The sequence below is a fragment of the Chanos chanos genome, chromosome 14, assembly GCF_902362185.1.
Source record: "Chanos chanos chromosome 14, fChaCha1.1, whole genome shotgun sequence".
NCBI classification, from domain to species: Eukaryota; Metazoa; Chordata; class Actinopteri; order Gonorynchiformes; family Chanidae; genus Chanos; species Chanos chanos.
This window is the reverse complement of record NC_044508.1, coordinates 20,330,236-20,356,797: the sequence shown is the minus strand read 5'-3', so window position 1 is coordinate 20,356,797 and position 26,562 is coordinate 20,330,236. Positions and strand designations below refer to the sequence as shown.

At 44.5% G+C, this 26,562-nt stretch overlaps 1 protein-coding gene across 1 annotated transcript in view; it reads left to right on the top strand.

Annotated features, from left to right (window-relative positions):
* The window catches only part of mast2 (microtubule associated serine/threonine kinase 2), a 132,563-nt gene that overhangs the window by 60,266 nt on the left and 45,735 nt on the right, over window positions 1-26,562 (top strand). The window contains exon 4 of the mRNA XM_030792070.1: window positions 13,739-13,770. Within this exon, the coding sequence (XP_030647930.1) occupies window positions 13,739-13,770 (32 nt within the window). The remainder of the gene's footprint in view (window positions 1-13,738; window positions 13,771-26,562) is intronic.

Below are 26,562 nucleotides of genomic sequence, written 5' to 3'. Positions count from 1 at the left end.
GAGGTGATGGCCCCAGGATGGGCTGTCGAGGGGCTGGTGTGGGAAGGTCAAGTCTGGGGCTCTCGGATTGTGTTGAGCTCAGTGTTGACCTCGGTTGTCTGGACTCGTCAGGTGCTGTCTGGCGAGGAACTTCTAGTATTGCTGTCTTAATACCCTGAAGTTCCTGGAGAGACACCCACCGAGACCTACCACCGTCTGAAAGGGCTTTATCGGCGCTGGATTAAACCAGAGCAGCACACCAAGGAGCAAATTGGTGAAGCCATCATCTTGGAGCAGCTCCTGCGTGTACTGCCTTTTGACACCAGGACCTGGGTACGAGAGCACGAGCCTGAGAACGGACTCACCGCGGCAAAGCTGGCACTGCAGTACGTCAATGCACGCAAAGGCCATCATCGACCCAGCACAGCAGCTCCGAGAGGTACCCGAGACAGCCGGAACATTGGAGGTAACTCTGTAGAGACTGACTTTAGAAAGGGGGAGGGTAAGGAACCATCAGCACGAACTGCATTTAAGGGACTAATATGTTTTTACTGTCAGCAGCCGGGCCATAAGGCCTCTATGTGTCCTGTGCGTAAGCCAAAACTGTCTGGATTTTGTTATGTGCCGAGGGATGGTGACAATGTGTGTGTGGGTGGAAACTGGAATGATGCTGCTACCTGTCGTGTTAAAGTTTATGGTCAGCAATTGCAAGCATTGCTAGACACCGGGAGTTCCCTTTCTCTCATTAAAAAGTGTCATGTACCGGATAGTTGCCTGGATTATGAGAACTCCACTCGTGTTCAATGTGTACATGGGGAGCGTAAAATGTGTCCTATAGCAGAGGTCACAGTGGCGATTAATGACCAGCTGTATTGGTTGAATGTGGGGGTGGTGGAAGGGCTACCGGTAGACATGATACTGGGGAGAGGAGCGCCCTGTCCTGTATTTAAGTCGTAAGCTGCTGCCACGGGAAACTAGGTACTCAACCATAGAAAAGGAGTGCCTTGCTATAAAATGGGCCCTGGAAAGTCTCCGCTACTACCTGTTGGGGAGGGAATTTGACTTAGACACTGATCATCGGGCCCTTACCTGGATCCAGACTATGAAAGACAGCAACGCCCGAGTGACCAGGTGGTATCTTGCCCTGCAACCTTTCAAATTCCTCATCCGTCACCGTGCGGGGAAGCAAAATGTCATTGCAGACTACCTATCCCGACTGCCGAACCTGGTCGGTTCCGGAGAGGAGGGAGGTGGTGTGACGGAGGGCTCTGTCGGTAACCACGGCGGCACTTTTGATTGACACCCAAACGCATTACATTCCCCTCCCCGTTTGTAGTTAGACGCTTCTGTGAGTGCACGCACAGAATTAGCGGCTAAATATGTTCCATTTGCATACACGCAATCACAACCACAACATAATTCATCCCGCTCCTACATAACACAAATCTACACAGACACAAAAATCCATTTAAAGCCTTGTTTATTGTCTTATCTGTTCGTTGTTTTGAAGATCTTCGTTTGTCGTTGTTTGTAAATGCGCGCTATGTTCGTCTACTGTCTTCCGTGTTAACTGTTGGAGTTCCTGGCTACGGATGCTGCAAAAGGCCAAACTAAGTCGGAATTTCCCTGATGGTTTTAAAGCTTGGGGGTGGCTCTTTCGCGCCACGAGCTGGTGGGGCAAACCATGTACAAGTGTCAGAACATGAAACATATGAATGAAATGGATTATGGAATGGTTATTTTAAATATTATGACCTTTTTATCATCACCGTGGGATGTATAAATTGAATGTGATTTTTAGAAATGCCTCAAATTGTAACAGGGGAAAAAAAAGGAGGAAAAATGTATTTGGTGGCCAAGCCTCCAATATGGTGTGAGCTAGGGGCGGGGCTTAGGGTAGAAGAAGAGCCCCGGGGTACCTAGAGAGGGAGTAGTTGGGAGAACTCGGTCATGGTAGGACCATTGAGAGTTGAGTACATTAAATCGCATTTGTATATACCTGTAAATTTGGATTCCTTTTGTTTTTGCTTTGTCTTTTGTTTTCTGAAATTTAAAAACGTATTTTGCACTTTTTGGAAATTTTTTTTTTCACGGAATTTTGCGTTGTTGGACTGTTTGGGGAAGCACTGTAAATAAAACACCATTGCACCGAAGTGCTATTGCGGCGGAGCCAGTTTTTTTTGTTTAAACAACCCACGAATCACGTCACTCCACGACAAGTACCCACCTAACCAGGACAAAAAAACTCCCTAAAAGTAGTTTCAGTCCCTTTTTTTTGGAGTTTGGTTTGAGAGCGGTAATTACCCATAAAGCTTTCCTGGGTGGAGGACTGAGAACAGTCAGTGGATGAGTCAGAGGTCCCCAGCAGTCTGGGCATTGGAATGGCTACAGGTTTACTTTTCTGATGTGGCCTGGATCACCGGCTTGGTTCTTAGTGCAAGACACGTATGGAAACTAAAGAGACAGTTTAACAGGGAAAGCGTAAAGAGAGAGAGAAAAGTTAAAGGCAAACTGAGAAAAGACAGGAAGAAAAGCTGACAAGGTGAAAGATATAGTTTACAGTCTGTTGAGCACCATACACATATCGACTGCCTGTCAGTCTGGTTCACCCATCCAGATCCCTGTTTCTCTTAAATTACCTCCCTCCTTTGCTCCATCACTCATTCATCCATATCTATCTCTTTCTTAATAACCCCATTCCAGCTCTCTATCACTCATTCATGTGTATCTCTCTCTTTCTCAAATAATCTCCCTCTATCTCTCTATCACTCATTCATGTGTATCTCTCTCTTTCTCAAATAATCTCCCTCTATCTCTCTATCACTCATTCATGTGTATCTCTCTCTTTCTTAAATAACCTCATTCCAGCTCTCTATCACTCATTCATGTGTATCTCTCTCTTTCTCCGAAATAACCTCCTTCCATCTCTTTATCACTCACTCTCCATCTGATCTGATCCCTTTGGCTGATCTGCCAGCCCAGCCTGTGACCTTTGGAGTTCCACAGAGGTGTTTGGGGGGTTAAGGATGGCTTATGGGGCTTACGGGGACTGTGAGGCAATTGGCTGTTTTATTTGTTTTCTGTGAGTGAGAACAGGGAGTCTGTTGTTCCGATTAGCCCGGCCCTCACCTGTCCTCTCTGGGCTGGGGCGGCCAGCATGCCCCCCTCCCTGCCAGCGCCCTGGAGTAACGAGTGTGTTATGGATTGTTGAGCTCACTGCGTTTCCGTGGTGAACATGAGCTCATCGCTTTCAGCCGCAGGAGAGTGAAGGAGAGGTGTTGGGGGAGGGGGAGGTGGGTGCAGCGCCCGAATAAGAGGGGCTCAGCTCTAACACACACACACTCACACACACACACACACTCACACACACTCATTAAACATATGTAGGCTACTTAGATCTGGCAGTGGGTTACTGGCGGTATTGTCTGTCTTATGTGTGGTGTTTAAGGTAAGCTCCAGAGATGACCGGTGAAGCCAGGCTTGTTTAAAGATAAAACTCAGGTTAGTTATAAAAGGACCGACTTGGGTCGAGTTGATATGGTTTGTTTCAGAGAGACAAAAGCAGTAATTGTGTAAGAATCTGAAGGGTGAAGACAGCAGGTTTGCTGTGTAATTTGCGACATGCTTTGTTTCTTCATTACTGGCTGTCACACTGACACACCTCTGTCTTTTAATGACCGTTTAAAGGCTGTATGTGGGTAAGCTGGTACATGCACAGAGAAACGTAGGCAAACATGCAATACCCAGATAAAATATACTTTAATGTTAAATTAAAACTCAGAGGGATTGATGTTGCTTTGCATATGTGTGTGTGTGTGTGTGTGTGTGTGTGTGTGTGTCTGTATTGAAAGACTACTAATGGGCTGATGAGTATGAATCTAGACAGCCAGTTCTTGCACTCCCCTCTGACTAAACACAAAACATATTGTCAGAAACAACACATTTACGCAAACTGCGCTTTCTCTTTCTCCCTCTTTCTCTCTCTCTGTGAGTTTGTGTGTGTGTGTGTGTGTGTGTGTGTGTGTGTGTGTGTGATTTTCTCTCTCTCTCTCTCTCTCTCTCTGTGTGTGTGTAGTTCTCTCCTGCTCTGAGGCGGCAGTCGACATTATTCAGAAGTGAGGTGCAGTAGCAGTGTGTAGTCTCAGTGTGTTTGACTGCAGGCTCAGTGGGGGTTTGCTTTGATCGTTCTTTCTCTCTCTCACTCCTCTCCTCCGGGTGCCGTGCCCCTCTCTCTACCCCCATGCTGCCATCCCTCGCTCTGCCCGCTGCAATGACTTACATCCCTCTCTTTGTCTGACATGCCAGTGCAGGCTGTCTGCCTCTCAGCTGCAGTTTGCCTCTCACATCTTCTCCTCATCCTGCCCCCCCCCCCCCCCCCCCCCCCCCCCGCGTGTGTGTCCCTCTGTCTGTCTGACTCTCTTTTTTTGCCTTTCTTTGTCTCCAGATATGTATCTCTCTCTCTCTCTTATTGTGTTCTGTCCTCCTTTTCTGAATTTTTCTTTTTTCTGTCAGTCACGTCACCCTTTGTGTCTGTAGTGTGTAGTGTGTTAATGTGTGACAGTGGTTCTCTTGTCTTTCCCTGAGCTGGATTTCCAGACATGGATTTTATTTTACTCACCTCAGTTCTGCATCTGTACATTCTTTTTTTGCATTGGAAGACAAATGAGTGTGCCTCCCTGCACTCTGTGTGTGTGTGTGTGTGTGTGTGTGTGTGTGTGTGTGTGTGCGTGCGTGTGTGCGTGTGCATGCGTGTGTGTGTGTGCGTGCATGTGTGATTGTGTGTGTGTGCGTGCGTGCGTGTGTGTGTGTGTGTGTGTGTGTGTATGTGCGTGTGCGTGTGATTGTGTGTGTGTTAGAAGGGGGGTTGGCTTGGGGGAGTGCTGAAGGTGTGAATTGAAGATTTTTGTGTGTGTCAGAGAGCATGACACCAGGGAACTGAACACTCAATGTGTCAGAGTTTGCCTCCCGGTAATGAACTGACTGTCTCAGGCGGGAAAGGCAGGGGTCGGAGACAAAGAGAAAAGAGACTGCTTCATTTTGCTCCACACCCAATCAGACTCCAGGTGTGCAAGAGAACAGAAATGCCAGAAATTCTTCAAACAGATTGCACTGAGAAGTCTAATCACAGAGGGTGAAAATAATTAGATGAACGTTATTTGATAGCTGCTTTCTGTTTTGTTTTACAAATGGTGTTGGTATAAAAACACAAAAACTGCTTAACACCATCAGTCTCACACCAAATACCATAGAATTCTGTGTATCACCTTATCTGACATTATAGGAGCTAATCTTAAATGTGATCTCCACTGCCATAAAGCTGAGCTCACAGAATCCAGACAGAGGGGGCCGAGTGAGACAGCACCCTCTGAATGTGTAATTCCCATTAAAGTATATGCAGCCATATGCCAAAGGCCTGTTTTACATTCAGTGTGTTGCTTTTCAGACAGCCTAGTCATCATGGCGTTTAGAAGCATCGCATGTCCTAGTGCTGAGACATGATTACCGTTAGGGTTGAGAGAGTGAATGAGAGAAAATGTGAGAGAGACAGCTGGGCTTTCTGTGAGTTCCTCATTCTGTAGTGTGTGTCTGTAGTGTGTGTCTGTAGTGTGTGTCTGTAGTGTGTGCCTGTAGTGTGTGTCTGTAGTGTGTGCCTGTAGTGTGTCTGTAATGTGTGCCTATAGTGTGTGCCTGTAGTGTGTGCCTGTAGTGTGTGTCTGTAATGTGTGCCTGTAATGTGTGTCTGTAGTGTGTGTCTGTAGTGTGTGTCTGTAGTGTGTGTCTGTAGTGTGTGTCTGTACTGTGTGCCTGTAGTGTGTGCCTGTAATGTGTGCCTGTAATGTGTGCCTGTAATGTGTGTCTGTAGTGTGTGTCTGTAATGTGTGTCTGTAATGTGTGCCTGTAATGTGTGTCTGTAGTGTGTGCCTGTAGTGTGTGTCTGTAATGTGTGCTAATCAGACAGACTTAGTTTCAGGTCTGTTGATTTTGTGGGTGTAAGTCTGAGTTTAAAGTGAAGCCTGTTTGCATCTCACTGACATTGATACAGTGATCACAGAGGAGCACAACCACACACACACATACACAAATGCACTCACACACACCATACACACACAAATGTGCGCACGCACGCACACACACACGCACACACACACACACACACACACACACACACAAATGTGTGCACGTACACACACACGCACATGCACACGCACACACACACACACACACACACACACACACACGCCACACAAAATCATTTATCTGGGACAGTTATTCAGTTACACAGAAGGAGCAGAAGGAGAGTTGCATTGGTGCACCACAAAGTGACACAGTTTAAAGCCAAAGGCATCATGGTTTTCAACAAAATGACACGTTGAATAACACACTGATTGTCTTTAATTGTGTGTACTGACTCAACGCTGCCCTACACACATGCACATGCACAGGTACACACGCGCACGCCTACACACACACACGCATTCACACACACACACAGGCTCAGAAGTAAGGAAAGGGAAAATCCTCTGTCAGTCATTGTGCCTGTACGTTTCTTTTTTCCCCTCTCTTCATTATCTCTGCAGAAAACAGTCAGTGAGGTGTGTAGGCTCATTTGAATGGATAAATTCTAATTAGGATTAGATTGTTTTCTCCTCTTTTTTCTGTAGATGAGGCTCAGCCATGTGCCACTGTCTCTCCACTGTGAATAGACACTTCCTGATCTGCCCAGATTAGTTCCACTGCCAGCCAAACTGAAAGGAAGAGGAAGAATGAGAAAGCAAAGGTTTCCTTAACTGCCATGAGAACGTGTGTTAATTAGCCCTCTGCCCCAGGCACACAGTAGACCAGGATAAACGCTGATTTAACACACACTCCATGTGACTGCCACCTTGAGCTTTGTCCAAGGCCTGTGTGTTTGTGAGTGTGTGTGTGTGTGTTTTGGGCTGCTTGAAAACTTCTGATAGTTCCTGTCCTAATACAGCCACCTGTCTAGAGAAATGGCCTCAGTGGCATTGAGATTTTTCACTGAATCCTTTCCCACATCTGTGAAGACAAATCAGTCCACAGCTGTGTCTCTTTATCTCTCTTCTCTCTCTCTCCCTTCCTGTGGTCTCATGCACTCCAACACTAAAACCATTCAGCACTCCTCACACTGCTGGCTCACACTGGCCCACATGCTAACGGTGTTACAGGGACACAGTTTTCTCTGTTACACAGGAACATCTCTGTACTGCAAAAGAGCAAGAGTGTTGCATTGTTACAATGTAAAACTTTTCAGTCTTACAGAACAACGGTGTTACTTAGTTACAAAGGAACATTCTTTGGTGTTACAGAGCAACATGTTTACAGTTTGAACACAAAGACATTGGGCCATTAGACCAAGTACTATTGGACTCCTCACTTTTATACAGTTAGCATATTCTTAAACTGCACTCATATAGTGTTAAACTGTCACAGAACAACATTCAGTCCTGCAGTGTCTTATGTTCTTATTCATCTGTTTAAATGCATATTGTGGTGTGGTTTAGAGGTGGGAATTGCCACAGGGGTAATGATACGATGCTGTCACGATATTTGGGCCACAATACAATATTATTGCAATTCTTTACATTTTATGATACAGCAAGTATTGCAATTCAGTTCTGCGATACATTGCGATTTATTTCTCCCATATATTATTAAAATGCATTATAAGTCATAATGAAAATAACAAACGACTCAATCATCTCATTTGAATCTTCCCATTTAATTCTGAGAACAAAATTATCTACTGTACTTTTTGTGAATAGTACAAAATACCAACTCAGCCCTTCATTGAACACACACACACACATGAAATTTGGAGGTGTGGTTTTTGCCCGTTTCACCTCCTCATCTCTCGGTAACTCCAGGTGGTGCCTTGTGAGATGAGCCCTCAAGTTGGTCGTATTTCCTGAGTATTTCGTTTTCATGTGGCACTGTTTGCAAACGGCATGTTGCATTTTAAGCTTATTATTTGCTGTATCCTGGAAGCCGAAATAAAGCCACACTCTCAACTTGAAAGCAGACGGCGCGATACGTATAGGAGTCTCTGCAGCCATGTTGGCGACTTTAACTTTCTTTCCAATTTCCGCTGTGACGCAAGAGAAGAACGAGGTTTTGCGCCATCTTGAGACTTCAGAGGTGATGTTATCAGAGTGGACGTATGTACTAAAATAAAAGTATAATAAATGAATGTAAAAAAAAAAAAGAAAAAAAATTAAATATAAAATTATCGATACCTGGTGCTGCTGTATTGATATAATATTGTGCCGGAAAATATTGCGATACTACACTGTATCGATTTTTTCTCCCTGTGTTCACAATGTTTTGCTCAATTGTATTGTCTGTATTAACAATAAGCTAGTCATTAATATCCATGTGGATTGATTAACAACGTTAATCTGTGAGAGATTTGCTCAGTCTGGCCTCTATGTCTTTTCACTCTTCATTGTCAGTCAGGCAGGAAATGGGACATTCCCCAGAGTCTTGTATAATTGTCTCATTAGACGTTTGTTAATGAGACAGGACAGCGGTGCCCTTCTGGAGATAACATGAAATTCACTAATACACCAATCAGAGAAGGCGAAATCCAGGCAAAGCCCACAAAAGTACCTGTTTTTGTCCTCTAAGCTTGAAAGTTGCTTAAAATAACACTCCACATATGCAGATGCATGAATGCATGAAACTGCCAACAAGGAAACGGTTGAGTTAATAGAGAATACTGACTATGTTCAGAGCACACACATGAGTGAGGTTCCTGAATGAAGACCAAGGCCCAGTGTTTAATAGAGGCAGAGGTCACAGTGACTTTGACAGAGCTTGACACGTGTTTTGGTGATGAAGACGTCTGGAGTTTTGGTTGTTTGGTAAAGAGCAGTCGACTGAGGTGATGTTTGTGTGGAGGTGTGAGCCAGGCGTCCACCGTGCTGGACATGATGATCTCCAAGCCTTGGTTTGTAATACAAGGTCAAGCAGATGAGTGACTCTGATTCAGCTGACCTGGGAACAGCAGATGAGGGTTGCGTGTGAACAGCCATCTCAGGAATGGACAACCACTCAGAGAGGGAAACTCTGACTGATCTGCAGTGTGACTGCCATTGATCTGCAGTGTGACAGCCCCTTGCCTGACCTAAAGATTTGTGAAAATGCACATTTACAAAGAACACAGACAGTCTCCATCTACTCACACCGGAAACATTTAGGTACAGCTTTTCAAATCAATAATTGATTAATAATTCCATACAGGACACTATCCTTTTTACCACACAGTTTACCCAACAAACACTATGGCAGCTTTCTGTAGCTGTTAAAAAGGAGAGAAATTTCCTAGGCTTCATAAAAGGGTCTTATTTTAAAATCTACCAGAGTAAAACTGAAATGGAGCAGTGAGGTTGCATGCCTCTCTTCCACACATATAAGGTAAACGTTAAGTCAAGGTAGGTGAACTTCTCTGTGCAGGCTAGCAGTATTATGTGCAACTTTATGTTTGCAGATTACGCCAACATTTTGACATATTTATAAAACAAATAAGTTTCTTTTTCAGATGAATACTGAAACTGAATAGTTTTGATTGCTCTATAGTGTACCTGCCAAGAGCCACAGAGCCAGTGGTGGGTTTTTGACTTTGTGTGTGTGTGTGTGTGTGTGTGTGTGTGTGCACTGAAGCACTTTTATCACCCAGTTGTTAGAAAAAGAGAGTGAGTGTGTGTGTGTGTGTTTGTGTACATTTGCAAATATCAAACATGGCAAAAAATTGGATTACATACCGTGAACTTGGCACCTGCTGTCAGTTTGCTTGCCATATTTGGGTTGTATTTGCATATTAGTCCTGTTCCTCCCACATAGGCGCACACACACACACACACACATGCAGTCCCCCAAGCTCCCTCCTAGATGGCTGGGGTGTGTGTTGGTGTGGGTGTGTTTAATCAGTTATTCATTCTAGAGAGCCAGTCAGTCATACACAGAGCCAGGGGCGGGGTCACAGTGCCTGGCGCGTTTCCCCGGAGACACAACCCCCGGCCTTGGATGTGCATTTTCATATCTGTGATAGTATAGATCCATATTTTCTCATAATAATGGATTATGTATCACAGCCGTGGGGTCATGACCTTAACTATGACTGGGCCTCAGTGATTTGCTCACTACACAGGTTGTTAGTCAGCTTTGTTATCTCTGCATAAGCACACGTGTGTATGTATGTGTGTGTGTGTGGAGTGTGTGTGTTCATGCTGTGTATTGTGGTCCCTCATTGCTTTTGGTGTACAGCAGTATCTATGTGTGTGTGTGCATGTGTGTGTGCTGATGATTATAATGGTAGAACACTCCTGGCTCTCCTGTGCTACAGGCCTGTGTCAAACCCAATAGACTGGTCATATCTGCCTGCCCATTAACCCCCATTTTCCAAATGACACTCTGTGTGATTGCATTAGCCTGCCCTGGCTCTCTGGCAGACTGGGCGGATGTAAAACATATTGATATGCTTCATTGGCTAGAGTGTGTTTGTGTTGGGTGGGGGTCTGTGCCAAACCACTTCTCCTGCAAAATTCACTGGACAGCCTTTTAGCTTATGGTAGTGACACAGTGCAGAGCCCTATAGCGCTGTGTGTGTGTGTGTGTGTGTGTGTGTGTGTGTGTGTGTGTGCATGATCGGGCAGCTGCTGCCTTATCAAGGAGACCACGGTCTGTTTGACTTAATTTAATCAGTCTGGACCAACAAGATCTTTCCTATCAGATATAGCAGATTTTGTGTGTGTGTGTGCTTGTGTGTGTGTCTATGCATGTATGCCAGAGTGAATAAATGCTTCTTCTCTTTCTTTTCTATCCCATAATGTTAGCTTCAGGGGGTGGTGTTCTTTGTCTCATTGTGAGTAGAACTGACATTGGGCTTATTATTTTACTGTTTGTATACTATCAGTCTATACTACTCCTTCTGTTTATAACTCTATCAGTCCCTCCTGGAAATGTTGACACTCCTGTGCTTTTAACAAAAACATTATCAAATAAAGGGGTGCATATCTTGCCCCTTCTCTCTGAAAACCCAACCAACCAAAACTAATGCTGATAATATGCTGTCAGACCAGTTTGTGGCCCAGAGTTGTCCAGTCCTCACTTAGCTCTTCCAGTTACCGTGAGTTACTGGGAGCACTGCCCCCCCTCACTCATGCTCTAATGTAATCACCCTGTGCGGTATCAGACAGGAGATATATGTGTTATGGATGCTTCCCAGACAACCTCTCATAGAGCTCCCATAGCGACGCTTAGCCCATCCACTGGACAGCTCCCACCCACTGGTCAACTCCCTCCACATCCAGACCCCAAAGATGTACCAGTCCATTTTTCTCTGAACAAACACCACTGGTTTAAGTGTTCATAATCCAACGGTGTCTGAGTCTGTGCTGCTGAAGGACACCAGGCTTAGTGCCAGGGAAAGTGTGTGTGTGCGTGTGTGTTTGTGTGTGTGTGTGTGGGGTGGGGGGTGGGGTTCCAGTAGCTATTACCAAAAAGAGTTATTACACCGTACAAAGCAGATGAATATTATACTTACTGTGCCAGTATAGCCATTCTGAAATTGAAAAACTGAATTTAAGAGCAAGTCAGATGATGGAGGGGCGTGACAGACAGAGAGAGAGAGAGAGACGTGTGTGTTGTTGGGAAATGAAGAGAGAGAGAGAGAGAGGGAGAGAGAGAGAGGTATGTTGGGAAATGAAGAGAGAGAGAGAGAGAGAGAGAGAGAGAGGTGTGTGTGTTGTTGGGAAATGAAAGAGGGGGAGGAGGGAGGGAGAGAGAGCGCTTTACTTGACTGAGGGGAAAGTAATGTATGAGTTTAAAGATGAGGTAGGGAAGGCATATGTAAGTATGGCTAACAGACACATCAATGCAGTATTGGCCCCGGCGCTCATTATCAGCTGCTCTGGCTTTTTGCTATGTTAGCACTTTTCAGTTGCTGTGTTGATAGACTGTCTCCTATTCCCCCCCAATCTCATCCCCTTATATTACTGTCATCCAACAGCACACAGCAACTCAGCAGTCCAGAGTTTCTCTCCATAGACTGCAACATCAGTCACGAGAAAGCCAAACCACAATCAAAATTTACATTGATTTCATGTTTACCGCTCACCTAACTGCAGGTTAGCAGTGTTGGTGTAGTCCAAACAGACTTTATTGGGCCAGAATCACTGCAGCATTAACTGACACTGGTGCCAGTTGAACCAGTCCAGTAAACAGGGTGAGTGTTTTTCTTTGAGTCTGTGAAGAGTGGCTCCTGAAAACTAACATACAGTAGCCTGTCTGTGAGAACACTCACTGATACTGATACTGACTGTCAGTAAACCCTCACATTCACCTGACCTCAGTGTGTCTGTGAGTACCCTCATATTCATCTGACCTCAGTGTGTCTGTGAGAACCCTCAAATTCACCTGACCTCAGTGTGTCTGTGAGTACCCTCATATTCATCTGACCTCAGTGTGTCTGTGAGAACCCTCAAATTCACCTGACCTCAGTGTGTCTGTGAGTACCCTCATATTCATCTGACCTCAGTGTGTCTGTGAGAACCCTCAAATTCACCTGACCTCAGTGTGTCTGTGAGAACCCTCACATTCACCTGACCTCAGTGTGTCTGTGAGTACCCTCATATTCATCTGACCTCAGTGTGTCTGTGAGAACCCTCAAATTCACCTGACCTCAGTGTGTCTGTGAGTACCCTCATATTCATCTGACCTCAGTGTGTCTGTGAGTACCCTCAAATTCACCTGACCTCAGTGTGTCTGTAAATACACTTATATTCACCTGACCTCAGTGTGTCTGTGAGTACCCTCAAATTCACCTGACCTCAGTGTGTCTGTGAGTACCCTCAAATTCACCTGACCTCAGTGTGTCTGTGAGAACACTCACTGATACTGATATTGGACTGTCAGTCCATGGTTATGTTTAAACAGATCAACAAGATTGATCTTCTAGCTCTTGTGGAAATGAGCTGCTGATGAGAGTGAGTGGAGTTTTGGGTATGTACACTTACATACATGAGTCCATGTGTGGTAGGCGCAGTCACACTGGTGTTTGGATGAACATTTGTGTTTGCTTCTTGTCTGAAATTGAATTGGGCTGAGTTGAACAGCCGGCTGATTGCCTAGCCTTCCACGGCTCATTGTGTCCGTAGGTGCCTGTTCAGTTTCCCTCCTCCATTTACACCACAGTCATACTCAGACATGACTTTGCCTTGCTAAATGTGGAAACCATAGCAGCTGTAAAATGAATCTCAGTGTCTGTGTGTAGAACAGGCTCAGTTCCTTATGGTACTTTATCGCCATCTAGTGGCTGTTTCCTATACGTCACTTAACAATGAACAGGAAAACTGGGTCAGCATGAACCTGTTTCTTTTGATTTTTTTTTTCTCACACCCTTGCAAGTGCGTGTTCGTGTGCATTTGTGTGTGTGTGTGTGTGTGTGTGTGGTCACTACGCACAATACGTGCTCAGTATTTAAAAATAAATAAAAATGCAGCCATATTAAGCAACACGGCAAACATTTCCATAAAGTGTGGCCCCATCTGTAAAGCCACACATTTAATTAAATAGTCAATTAATTAAGTAGTTTTGGTACAGCGCGACAGCGATTGTACATTCACACAGTGGAAATTAAATCACAGAAAGGTAAACTTGTGTATTATTTAGGTAGGAATCATTCAGAATTCACATGACAAAACAGTAACATTTTCCTTTCCTCTCTGTTTCTCTGTTACAGAAGGAGCTGAGTCTTCCAAGAAGAGGCAGTTTGTAAGTACCTTGTGTTCTATTTCTCCATGCAGAACTAAAAAGTCTCGTTATCTCTGTGTGAAAGAATGGAAAGGCTCTTTTGAAAAAGTCAGCACTGAGCTGAGAGCTGAGGGACTCAGACATCATACAGAACAAACACTAACTAGGTTAGTCTGCAGTGAACTGTGGTTAACTGTGTGTGTGTGGTTAGTCTGCAGTGAACTTTGGTTAACTGTGTGTGTGGTTAGTCTGCAGTGAACTGTGGTTAACTGTGTGTGTGGTTAGTCTGCAGTGAACTGTGGTTAACTGTGTGTGTGGTTAGTCTGCAGTGAACTGTGGTTAACTTTGTGTGTGGTTAGTCTGCAGTGAACTTTGGTTAACTGTGTGTGTGGTTAATCTGCAGTGAACTTTGGTTAACTGTGTGTGTGGTTAATCTGCAGTGAACTTTGGTTAACTGTGTGTGTGGTTAGTCTGCAGTGAACTTTGGTTAACTGTGTGTGTGGTTAGTCTGCAGTGAACTGTGGTTAACTGTGTGTGTGGTTAGTCTGCAATGAACTTTGGTTAACTTTGTGTGTGGTTAGTCTGCAGTGAACTTTGGTTAACTGTGTGTGTGGTTAATCTGCAGTGAACTGTGGTTAACTGTGTGTGTGGTTAGTCTGCAGTGAACTGTGGTTAACTTTGTGTGTGGTTAGTCTGCAGTGAACTTTGGTTAACTGTGTGTGTGGTTAATCTGCAGTGAACTTTGGTTAACTGTGTGTGTGGTTAATCTGCAGTGAACTTTGGTTAACTGTGTGTGTGGTTAGTCTGCAGTGAACTTTGGTTAACTGTGTGTGTGGTTAGTCTGCAGTGAACTGTGGTTAACTGTGTGTGTGGTTAGTCTGCAATGAACTTTGGTTAACTGTGTGTGTGGTTAGTCTGCAGTGAACTGTGGTTAACTGTGTGTGTGGTTAGTCTGCAGTGAACTGTGGTTAACTGTGTGTGTGGTTAGTCTGCAGTGAACTGTGGTTAACTGTGTGTGTGGTTAGTCTGCAGTGAACTGTGGTTAACTGTGTGCGGTCAGAGCTGTGGGGAAAGCTCTGGCCTGTTGTTTAGGTGAGACATGTCAGAAGGCTGTGCTGTGTTTAATGTGCCTCCTTTTCAGAGTATGTAGTGGTTTGGATTGTTGAATTCAGGTTGATTTTCTGCTGCCTCCTGGCTGTTTTCTTTAGCTTAGATGTTTTCTGAGTTTCTAAAACAGGAGTCTCTCTCTCTCTTTTTTATTTTGCTTCCCTGTTTTGTCGTTTTACAGACACTATGTATTTGTGAGTTGGTTTCAACAGTTTGTGATGGTTATATTCCATGTCGAGTCACCTCAGACTGTAAATTCAGTTAAGCTGAAGCTGTCACTGAGCAGTCCTCCAGCAGGGTTAGCTCGTCGTTTGAATGAGCTAGGTGATTACCTCATGGTCGCTGCTGCTTTCTCCTGTTGATGTATGGCCACACTGGGTCATGTGTAAGAAGTCTGTGTTTGACCAGAAATCGTATTGTCAGTGTGATCTGTGCTGCTTGCTGTAAATTGGACAACCATAAATTCTCAAATAATGGCCGGGGCCTTTGATTACCTCAACCAAAGAAAGAACCAGGCCTTTATTTGAGACAGCCTATTGTTAGAGACAGACCAGTATTTAATACATTACTATGATCTACAAGGTCATAATGCAAACGAAACACCACAGATTGTTTTAAGTCTCTGTGTTATTGTGAAAGCAGCAACATGAGACTGTTGAATTAAGCTGATGCAGTGAACATATCTGTATAACACATCAGCTTGTGTGCAATGCACAATAAAGTTTGGGACACAGACCACACAAAAGCAGATGTTTCATGAGCGTTCAAACAGCAGAATGTTTGCAGATCGGTTTAATGTACCAGTATTACCTGAATTTAGAGAGAGAATGAAGAGCACAGTTATCCACACGTTAAAACCATCTGTGGATATAGCAAATGATGCAGTAGTTTGCAAAGAACAGTAATTCTATCACACAATGAAATTGGTAATCATTTACTATATTTACATCGATTAGTGTTGATTATTCTGTGAATTATTTGTTCGTTAATCACGGAGGATAAATGGGAACAGGTTGAAATAATGAGAGATTAAAAGGTAAAATCTGTTCCTCTGTTTCCAGCTCACCGGCCAACATGTCCCTACTCTACCTACACCATCTAAAATCTGACATTTTTTTCTCTTCTGTGACTTTTTCCAAGTACCGTTAAGACGTGCTGTTATGTGAAATAACTCACAGAAATAATGAAATAATGCATAGGAAATAGGAAAGAGAGAGTTTTGGCAGTGATGTCCCTGAATACTAATAATGGGCCATTAACGCACATCGTCTTACAGCGACACACAATCCATGTGAGTTAGAACACTATCGATATGGTGTTTCTGTTAAAAAGTGAAACTAATAGTAACAGAGTGGTGAGCATAATTACTGTATGTTGTTGTACTGATGTAAATAATGCTGTGGAAATATGATGAATTTATCACCTGAGCCTTTCTGTAATTTGTTTATTTATTTGTTTACCCGGCCTATATTTGGAACCGGCCTTTATTTGCCTGAACAGGCAGCACCCCCGGCTATAATTTGAGACCTGGCTTTTATTAGAGAATTTACGGTATGTTGGTGGTCTGTCTGCTCTAACACTGTTCTCTTGTCTCTCTGTGTGTTTATCCTCTCATATGAGCGTGGAGATGCTTCAGTTGGTCGTAACACAGTCATTCAAAGCTAACTCACTGCTTTGACTCTGCATACAGGCCTTAGCAAGGAAAGGTCACAGGGTCAGGAGTAGGAGGCATTACCTAAGACTGAACAGCTGAGTGTTTGTTCTGACACACTCTACAGGACTAATTTTAACTTTGTTCACTCAGAGATTGCCTTGAACACGCACGCACGCACGCACACACACACACACACACACACACACACACCAACGCGCGCACACACACACAGATGGACAGAGACACAGTATTTGTGTGCCATAGGTCCTATGGTTGTGCGTTCAGCAGTTTAGCAGAGGTCACAGAACAGACATAAAGCAGTTCCACACACAGGAATGTGACTCTGTGTGTGTGTGTGTGTGTGTGTGTGTGTGTGTGTGTGTGTGTGTGTGTGTGTGTGTGTGTGTGTGTGAGTGAGTGTGAGTATGAGTGTGCGCGTGCGCGTGTGTGAGTAGTGCAGTGGGTTCATCTGTGTGGCTGGTGTTGAGGGGATTGTACTGTGGCCGGGCAAACTGAAGGACACTGCAGCACATTCACAGAAACACCTACACACACACACACACACACACACACACACACACACACAGCTCTTGTCTGCTGAGGAGAGAGGAGAAGAGTGTCTCGGTGGGGGAGTAAAGAACAGGAGTACAGCCTGCCAGCCATGTTCTGTTAGTCCAGACATTTAATACAGGAAGTTTCAGTCTTCACAGCTGAACCCATCCATACAGACAGCCTTTGTCCACAGTGGGACAGCTCAGAAGAATGAAGATATGAGTCTTCCTGAGGGACATGAGTGTGTGAGATGAACCTGGACATGAGTGTGTGAGATGAACCTGGACATGAGTGTGTGAGATGTACCTGGACATGTGTGTGTGAGATGTACCTGGACATGTGTGTGTGAGATGTACCTGGACATGTGTGTGTGAGATGTACCTGGACATGTGTGTGTGAGATGTACCTGGACATGAGTGTGTGAGATGTACCTGGACATGAGTGTGTGAGATGTACCTGGACATGTGTGTGTGAGATGTACCTGGACATGTGTGTGTGAGATGTACCCGGAGAGATGTGTGTGTGAGATGTACCCGGAGAGATGTGTGTGTGAGATGTACCCGGAGAGATGTGTGTGTGAGATGTACCCGGGGAGATGTGTGTGTGTGAGATGTACCCGGAGAGATGTGTGTGTGAGATGTACCCGGAGAGATGTGTGTGTGAGATGTACCCGGAGAGATGTGTGTGTGAGATGTACCCGGGGAGATGTGTGTGTGTGAGATGTACCCGGAGAGATGTGTGTGTGTGAGGTACCCGGAGAGATGTGTGTGTGAGATGTACCCGGAGAGATGTGTGTGTGAGATGTACCCGGAGAGATGTGTGTGTGAGAGGTGTCTGTGGTGTTTGGTCAGGCCCAGGAGGCTGGGGCAGGACAGCATGGGCCTGAGGACACAGAAAGCTGTGTTATTTAACACGATCAACAGCCTTACTGTCACAATCAGCTCATTATGTCTTACACTGCAGCGTATAAAACCACACTGGCCTCTCACTGCACTCAGCACAAAATATATACAGTCTATAATACCACTGAATGGGAATATATCTTAACTCTGTATGATGCCTAACAATACACCATACAACTGAATCAAAATAGTGTTGTGTGACGCATGAATGAATGATGGGAAATATGTCTGTGATGGACATCTGTAGGTTGGATAAAAGTTTTGGGTGGTCCATCCCTGCAGGTGTGTCTTTGTCCTGCACTTAATTCACGTTTGGGTACACTCTCACACACACACACACACACACACTTCTTCTCTCCTCTCTTCCTTTTGTTGCTGTCATACAGAGAGAGGAAAGAGAGAGAGGAGATTGGGATCATGTGTCTAATTGCATTAGCGTGTATGATGTGGGTTCTCTGATCTGATTGGCTTACAGTAGTAGCAGGCTGTGACAGGCATAACTGGAGCTTTAAGATGACACGCCACATTTAGACAACACACGCATGCAGTCTGCCGCAAACAATAGAATGGATGCTGTGTTCCACCGTTTCCTAGAAATGAGTGTGAGAGGGCACAGAGGGGAGGTGCTGAAGAGAGAGAGTGTGTGTGTGTGTGTGTGTGTGTGTGTTACATATGTGTGTATGTAGAGGGTTCTGGTGAAATGTGTGTGTGTGTGTGTGTATGTGTGTGTGGAAGGGAATCGACAGCTGCTCCTCCCCCGGGGTCTTGTGATAGGTGAATTCCCTATGCCTGTGTGTCAGTAGACTAGAGGAGTGTGCCCTCTCTGTTTCACTGCTGTCATACCCTCTCTCTCTACTGGAGCTCTGAATGTGAAACTTCTCACAAGTTCATTACGTCTGACTTTCTTTTCTGTCAGGGGGAGAAATGTGGATGTCTTTAGATGGAGTTTTGGACGGTACAGCGGGCGACTGGATTTTCTTTCTCTGGAGGATATGTCCTGACAGAAAATCCTGACCTGATAGCGCAGCCTCTGGGTTTGATCCTCCTGCCGCGCTCCTTTGCCCACCAGAGCCGCGGCTTTAACTTGTCAGCCAAAACTCAGAAGTTTTTCCAGAGCTTTACAGATTTGGTGAAAGCTCCGGGCTGTGCTGTGGTTTTGTTCTGTGACTGTGTATCGCTCAGGTCTTACCATTTCCACAGACCTGACGCGTTGTTTCCAATGGTAACACTGTAGATTGTATGACAGTAGCTCAGTCACACATGTGTTAGTCAGCTAACACACACACACACACAAAGTGGTGGTGTCTGAGTGCTGTGGGAGCAGGCAGTCTGATCTGGTTGTGTTAGTCACCCTGGGCATTAGCATAGCACAGCGGGCATGGCTTAAAAAGGAGAGCTGAGATTAGTGAGGAGTCTCTGAGCTTTGGTTCCTTACCTTCTGCATCCAGTCACTTTCTGTCATGAAGAAAAGAAAAGAGAGACCAGGAGCTCCAAGCCTCCGCATCCAGTAAGCATCTCTGTGTGTCTGAGTATAACAGTGACTCTGTGTGTGCGTGTGTGTGTGTGCGTGTGTGTGTGTACTTGATTGCTCTGGACTGATGTGAATATTCATTGTGTATGTGTTTGAATGTGCTCTTATTCTCTTCATAAACATTATCATGGCATTAAGAGACCACTCAGTCCCTGTAGACAGACCAGCCCAGCTCTGTCTCTCTCCCTGTCTCTCTCTCTCTCTCTCTCTCTCTCTCTCTCTCTCTCTACATTCATCCTGTAGTGCACTGTAAAGAACAGAGAGAGAAGTCTGTTCCTCTCCTCGTCTGGCTGTGTAAATATGCCTGTCGTTCTCTCTGCCATCTGACCCAGCTTTGATTGACAGTCACAGACTGTCACAGGCAGGGGCTCACTTTACACCCGCTGGTATGGAAACACTCTCTTCTCCTGCCGCAGGGAAATCCTCTTTCAGCCCAGCGTAAGTCTCTCACTGTCCCAGTCACCAGGTCACTGCACAGTCAGCTCCAATCTTCTCTCTCTCCCCCTCTCATTCATGCGTGAAACAGACACCGGTTCTGTCCAGAGCTGTGCCCAGCACGGCTGCTCCGAGCCCTGGATAAACTCAACGCAGACACAGGCTGTCTGGAGACAGCAGCCATATGGTGGTCAGACACTTGCTGAGCCAGCTTCACTGTTTGTATGCATGTGTGTGTATGTGTGTCTGCATGTTTGTCTGTGTGTGCACGTGCCTGTGTGTGTGTGTGTGTGTGTGTGTGTGTGTGTGTGCGCGCGTGTGTGTGTGTGTGTGTGCGCGTTGTGTGCCTGCGTATGCGTGTGGGCCCATTTGTCAAAAAGGGTAAACTTCTCCTTTAATGTACTACATGTTAAAGACAGGTAAAAACAGAAATGAATTAATAATACACAAAAGAATGAATGAATGAATGATTATATACACAAAAATACATACATTCTAAGATTTGGATTTCATTTTCAAATTGTTACTGGTGTTTTTGTGTGCGTGTGTGCGTGTGTGTGTGTGTGTGTGTGTGTATTGCTACCTGTGTATTTATATGTGTGTGTGTATGTATGTATTGTTACCTGTGTTTTTATGTGTGTGTGTGTTCGTATGTATTATTACCTGTGTTTTTATGTGTGTGTGTGTGCGTGCGTATGTGCGTGCGTGTGTGTATTGCTACCTGTGTATTTATATGTGTGTGTGTATGTATGTATTGTTACCTGTGTTTTTATGTGTGTGTGTGTTCGTATGTATTATTACCTGTGTTTTTATGTGTGTGTGTGCGTGCGTGCGTGCGTGTGTGTATTATTACCCCCCCCCACCCCACACACACACACACACACACACACACACACACACACACCCCAGGCTCTAGATTCTAGATCTGATCTGAAATACATGTTTTCAAAGTGTGTTTATACTCTCAGTCAGCAAACAGTGACCTGGCCTTGAACTGTGTTTGGTTGCCTCAGGTCTTTTATGGAATAAAACCAAAGAAACCTCCTGGAGTCCTTGTTATGCTGCTGTTGTCATACCAGTGGATGTAAACAAAAGAAAAGAAAAGTCTAAAAGTTCTGGAACAGAGAAATGAGAGGAGGGCATCAGGAGCAGAGCTACCTGCATATACTGCCTGACAGAATGGGAACAAGAGATTTCTCTCTCTCTCTCTCTCTCTCACTCACTCCCTCTCCGTCTCTCTGTCCTCTGTCACCTAATAAAGCTGTCATAAACAACATGACAAACTATCAGTGTGAATAGTTAGAACACACACACACACACAGAGTTCCAAACCTGGAGTCCATCCTTTTGCTTATGTCTGTGAATATCAAATATGTGTGTTGTGTGGCAGAGCTTGTGCCAAAGCCAAACTCAGACTCTCCAGTGCATGTGTGTGTTTGGGCTTGTGTGGGTGTGTCCCTCTTTCAGCTGAACCATTTTATTACCAGGCTCCAATGTCTCTTTCACGCCCCCCAAACTACACACAGACACACACACGCGTGCGCACACACACACACACACACACACACACACACGCGTGCACACACACACACACGCGTGCACACACACACACACAAAATAGCCTGAGGGGTTTGTGATGGCAAAACATGACATTGTGAAGTGAACGCACGAGTGTTTTTGCCATGATACTGTTTGAATTTATAAGCTGATATCAAAGGTTGCTGACCCTGTCAATCATGCTCCTGACCTCTGTTTGGCCACTGTATATTTGGAGAGGCTGTGTGCGCGTGCGTGCGTTAGAATGTGTGTAATATGTATCGTCTACGATAATTTCTTAATAATTGTTTTAACGATGTGCGAGCTGTCATTATTGAGTATGTCACTCACTTTGCAAAAACCAGTCAAAAACACTTCTCGAGAGTCGACGCATTCAGTGCGTCATGTAGTCTAGTAGGATAGACTACTTCACGTACGCATTGAGAGTGCATGCAGTGGGCTCGTACAGGCATACGTGGTCACCGCACCACAGGTTCAGCTAGCGTAGCTGCCGAAAAATGCATTACAAGTTAAAAATGAGTGAACAAAGCGTGAAGAAACAAAAGACAGACACCACCAGCCTCGCAATCTACGACGTTACTAATCGCTAGACGTGAATCGTCCTCACTCGCGTGGAGGTGGTTTGACTTTGAAGACGGATGTTGCTTAAAAGACGGCAATCTGCAAACAATGTCGTAAATCAGTTGCCGTCAAAGACAGCTCGACAACGAACTTGTTTCGCCGTCTGAGAACTGTTTGATCCCAATAATAGTTGCACTGGTGATTTCAAAGTTTTTGTATTGTTTTTATTAGAATGGTTCGGTTTTTAAGTAAATAAATAAGACCTGTTTTCCTTAAATATGTTGTTTCCATTAGTATCAATGGTAAGCAACAATTAATATCCTATTAACAAGAGCGAGCTAGTATAATATAAGAGTTTAGTACAATCTAAGTGTTACAAACACATTTTTGAAGGATGCAAAATATCGTCTACTTATCGTTATCCAAAAATTCCGGAAAATATCAAGATATCATTTTCTGTCAATATCACACACCCCTAGACTGTGTGTGTGTGTGTGTGTGTGTGTGTGAGAGAGAGAGAGAGAGAGTGTGTGTGTGTGTGTGTGTGAGAGAGAGAGAGAGAGAGAGAGTGAGTGTGTGTGTGTCTCATCTTTGGGGGGCTGAGCAGAGAAGTTGTTGGAGGCCTGGTATATTCTTTTCTTTTTCTTTATGATCTTTCTCCACACACCTGTGTAGTCAGATGTTGTGTCTGCAGTATTTGTTGTGTTATAAATCCGTAGTTTTCTGTCGATCCACTGGCCCATCCAGCTGTAGAGAAGAGCAGCTCTGTCCGCTGATGTGGCCGGTTTGCCATCAGTCATCAGATCACACATCCAAAATGCATTTCTCATCTGAACTCACTTGACAGGTCTCTCCGTCCAGGCACACATCTGCATCTGCAAATGCCTGCAAATGTCATCTGATGCAAAACGACATCCTCTAGCATCTGTTAATAATTTCACTGTGCACCACACTGCCATTAACAGGCTTCATCACTCAGAGCACGCTCTCTTTCCAGCTGTCATAAACACTTTTCTTTACTAACCACACACTCCTTCACACACTCACTGCCCCCATCTGGTACGGCTGTGGTACTGCTGCTGTTTGCCTGGGAAGAGTTGCATTATCCAGATCAGCAGTGTGAGTGTGAATCTTGGGTAGTTATGGAGTTTGGCACAGCAGTTACCCTGCACAGCACTGCTGCATGCTGTCCTGCTGACTAACTTGGCCCCAGTAATGACCACTCACAGCTCTCTACAAATATTTTGACCAAATAAGAGGTTGTGTCATTTGTCAGCGAGTGAGCGCACACACACACACACACACACAAATATGATAATCTTTCCTAAACTCTTCTTGGCCTTTTCCTTAAAATTTGTGTAGAATCTGGTCAACGGCACAGCAGCGTTGTCACGGCAACAGCCCCCTCCTCCAGCAGCTTCTGTCCCCTGTGGGCCTTGAGGGGCCTGCATCTGCCCCTCCCCTGGGTCCCACACATGGGACCAACCCTTTCTTCTGGAGGTATGGCCTATATGTGTGTGTGCGTATGTGTGTGTATGTGTGCAAACACTCACACTGACTTACAGTAGCCCGGGCCCCTGCTCTCCTGACATGCTTGTGTGTGTTTGCGTGTGTTTTTTTAACAGTTTGTGATTTGACTTGAGTAAGTGTTTGTAGATTTTTGAGTTGGCCTTGATGTGCATTCTATTCTGTGTGGCTGTCAGGTCTTCAGCATATTTAAATGTCACTAGCATGTTTTTATACAGGGTGTCTGTGAGCTCTTCAAAAGTATTAAAAGGTAATAAATCAATTTAGTGAAAATTAAGGCCCTTAAATAGTATTAAAACGCCTTAATCGTCATTATATGAAGCATTACATTTTGTAGCTATTTTTCAGTGTGAACAGCCTATTTGTCCAAAGAGTTTGTATGCTAAAAGTTTGTGTGAATGTATTCATCTTATACTGCATAGCTGCGTAGCGCTTGTGGGATTGCTGTGTGTAGGCTAGTTAGATCAGAGTCTGTGTCTCTGCCTGGTGTGCGGTGCTGCCTGATCTGTGGCAGGCATGTGCAGTATCTGAAGCCTGCGCACACTGTATGACGTTCTCCAGCAATGCCAGATCTGCACTACTCACGCGTAAACATTTTACAGCACAAAACACACGTGGTGCTTTCATTGAGGGACGGCGTGTGGGCCTATACGTCTGATAATGTTACTGAAGTGCTGTGTTTTTGCAAAGATTCTCTTGATTAAACTGCTTATGCACGTTGCCATAAATCTGTTATAAAACTGTCCATCGTTAAGAACGCGTAGCGTACTTGTGGTTTGAAAACCAGCGGATCATTTTTGCTTCTCCCAAGTAGTGCTCTTAACCTTTACATACAATTTGCTTTCAACACTTTGAGGTTTTAACATTTTCACAAGATACTTATTATTAATAATCATTATTGTTGCCGAGCCATCATATTTCCAGATGTTCTAGTAAACTATATAGCAAGTTGTAAATAGTATTTTAGTAATGGTAGCAGTAAAGTAGATTAGAGTAGTAATTAAAGTAGCAATAGTAATTTAGTCAATGGTTAATATAAATGTAGTGTTTTATTTGTGATAACTGCCCATTCTTGCGTTACTTTTAATAATACTTTTTGCCTTTGGGTCAGTCACTCAGTTTATCCCCTTAGGGTTTGTTCCTGCCTGGCCTGTCTGAGTTCTGTTGTATTGATACAGTGGTCCATACAAGTTATTGCAAACTAAGACTGTGTCGTTCTGCAATCTCAAACTCAATGTATAGTGAATGTAAGTTAAAGGTGTGTCACTCATGTAACCAGTTGCAGCTCGAAGTGGCACTGAGGTCTTAAAATATATTGAAAAGGTCTTAAAAAGTATTGAATTTAACCCCAGCATAGCTACATATACCCCTCTGTATAAATATCTCCAGACATGATGTGTGAAACAGTTATAAATTTGAGCCAGTCATTGTAAATGAAGGTTTTGTGAGTGGAGTGAGCTCCGGTCATTAGAGCAATGTAGCTATCCCGCCTCTGAACACGCACTCACACACACACACACACACACACACAGCCTGAAGACTAAAGGCTACACTCATATTCTGTACTGGCCATGTCCTGTTTGGTATTACAGAACATGAGATTGAAATGATTTTGTTTGTCTTGCCATATTCCACACTGAGATGTTTGTTAAAGTACTGGCCCATTCCACTCTGTTCTCTCTGTCAGTGGAGGACACACTGTGGAACCGTTACTAACTGTGTTTAACTCTGAGCAGCCTGCTCAGATCGGACAGACTTCAAACAAGAGATGCAGCATAGACACACTCTCTCTCTCTCTCTCTCTCTCTCTCTCTCTCTCTCTCTCTCTCTCTCTCTCACTCTCTCTCTCCCTCTCCCTCTCCCCCCCTCTCTCTCTATTATGCTCTTTCTCTCTTTCTTCCTCTCACCTTCTCTCCTCTTTACTTATCCCCTTTGAGAATCCTGAGGGAACAGTCCAGTCACCAGTGGTCTGCTCTGTGACTCCTTAGGCCTCTTTAGTGTTCACTAAACGCACACACACACACAGACACAGAGAGAGAGAGAGAGTGTGTGTGTGTGTGTGTGTGTGTGTGTGTGTGTGTCTCTGATGGGGGGTTGTCCTGGAGTAATGGAGTAAGGGGTCATTTAGAGGGAAGAGTGTTTACAGTGTTGGGGACGCCTGGTCTCTTAAAAACCTTCATATATTCCTGTGATTTCAGACGTCACTGCCTGTATTTAGAAATCCCAAAGGTATGATTTTCAATACCGTCAAAAATAAAGATGCTCCTCTTTCTATTAATCTGATACGGAGATGTTGAGGCAGGGTGACCAGGTGTAACGCTCTGTGTTGTACTGCACAGCATCCTGACCCTTCGCCCCGCATCCCACATACTGAGATAATGTCCGGCTTTCTCATTGGTCATTTGGTTTTGAATTGTCAGAAATAAGAACATGGATGTGTTATTTTACACACCCGGCACATGGGCCGCTTATGCCGTTGCAAGTCAAAAGCACCAACCTGGCTCATAAAAATGCAACTTAGCAAAGCTTTTCTAAAAACCTGGCTTTCATCCACTGGCCGAGAAGAGAGCAGTGAAGGCGGTCATCAAGAGGCTGCGACGGCCGTCAATCTAACTGCAGACGTAGGGCCGGTGAACTCCACTGCTATGTCACAAAAACAAACTTAAACTTTGCAAAAAAGAAGATAAAAGCCACTAGGCGACGTTATGGCCACAAAGAAAGGAAAATGTTCCTGTAGTAAAGAATGGGCTGCAACATATTCTTGGGTTTTCTTACTTCACTTTTTTCCAGGTAAGGAACAGTAACATTGTATTATCCTGCTCGTCTCGGCATTTTATGCTTCTGAACGATATCCAATATGATCGCTCTAACACCGCGAACGACTTAGGTTCACTGACAGCTTGAGAATCAGCTGGTTAATCGGCCAGTGACTATCTAAACGCTCTGATATTTTTACGACTATATGATGAATATCGATTCCATTTGCG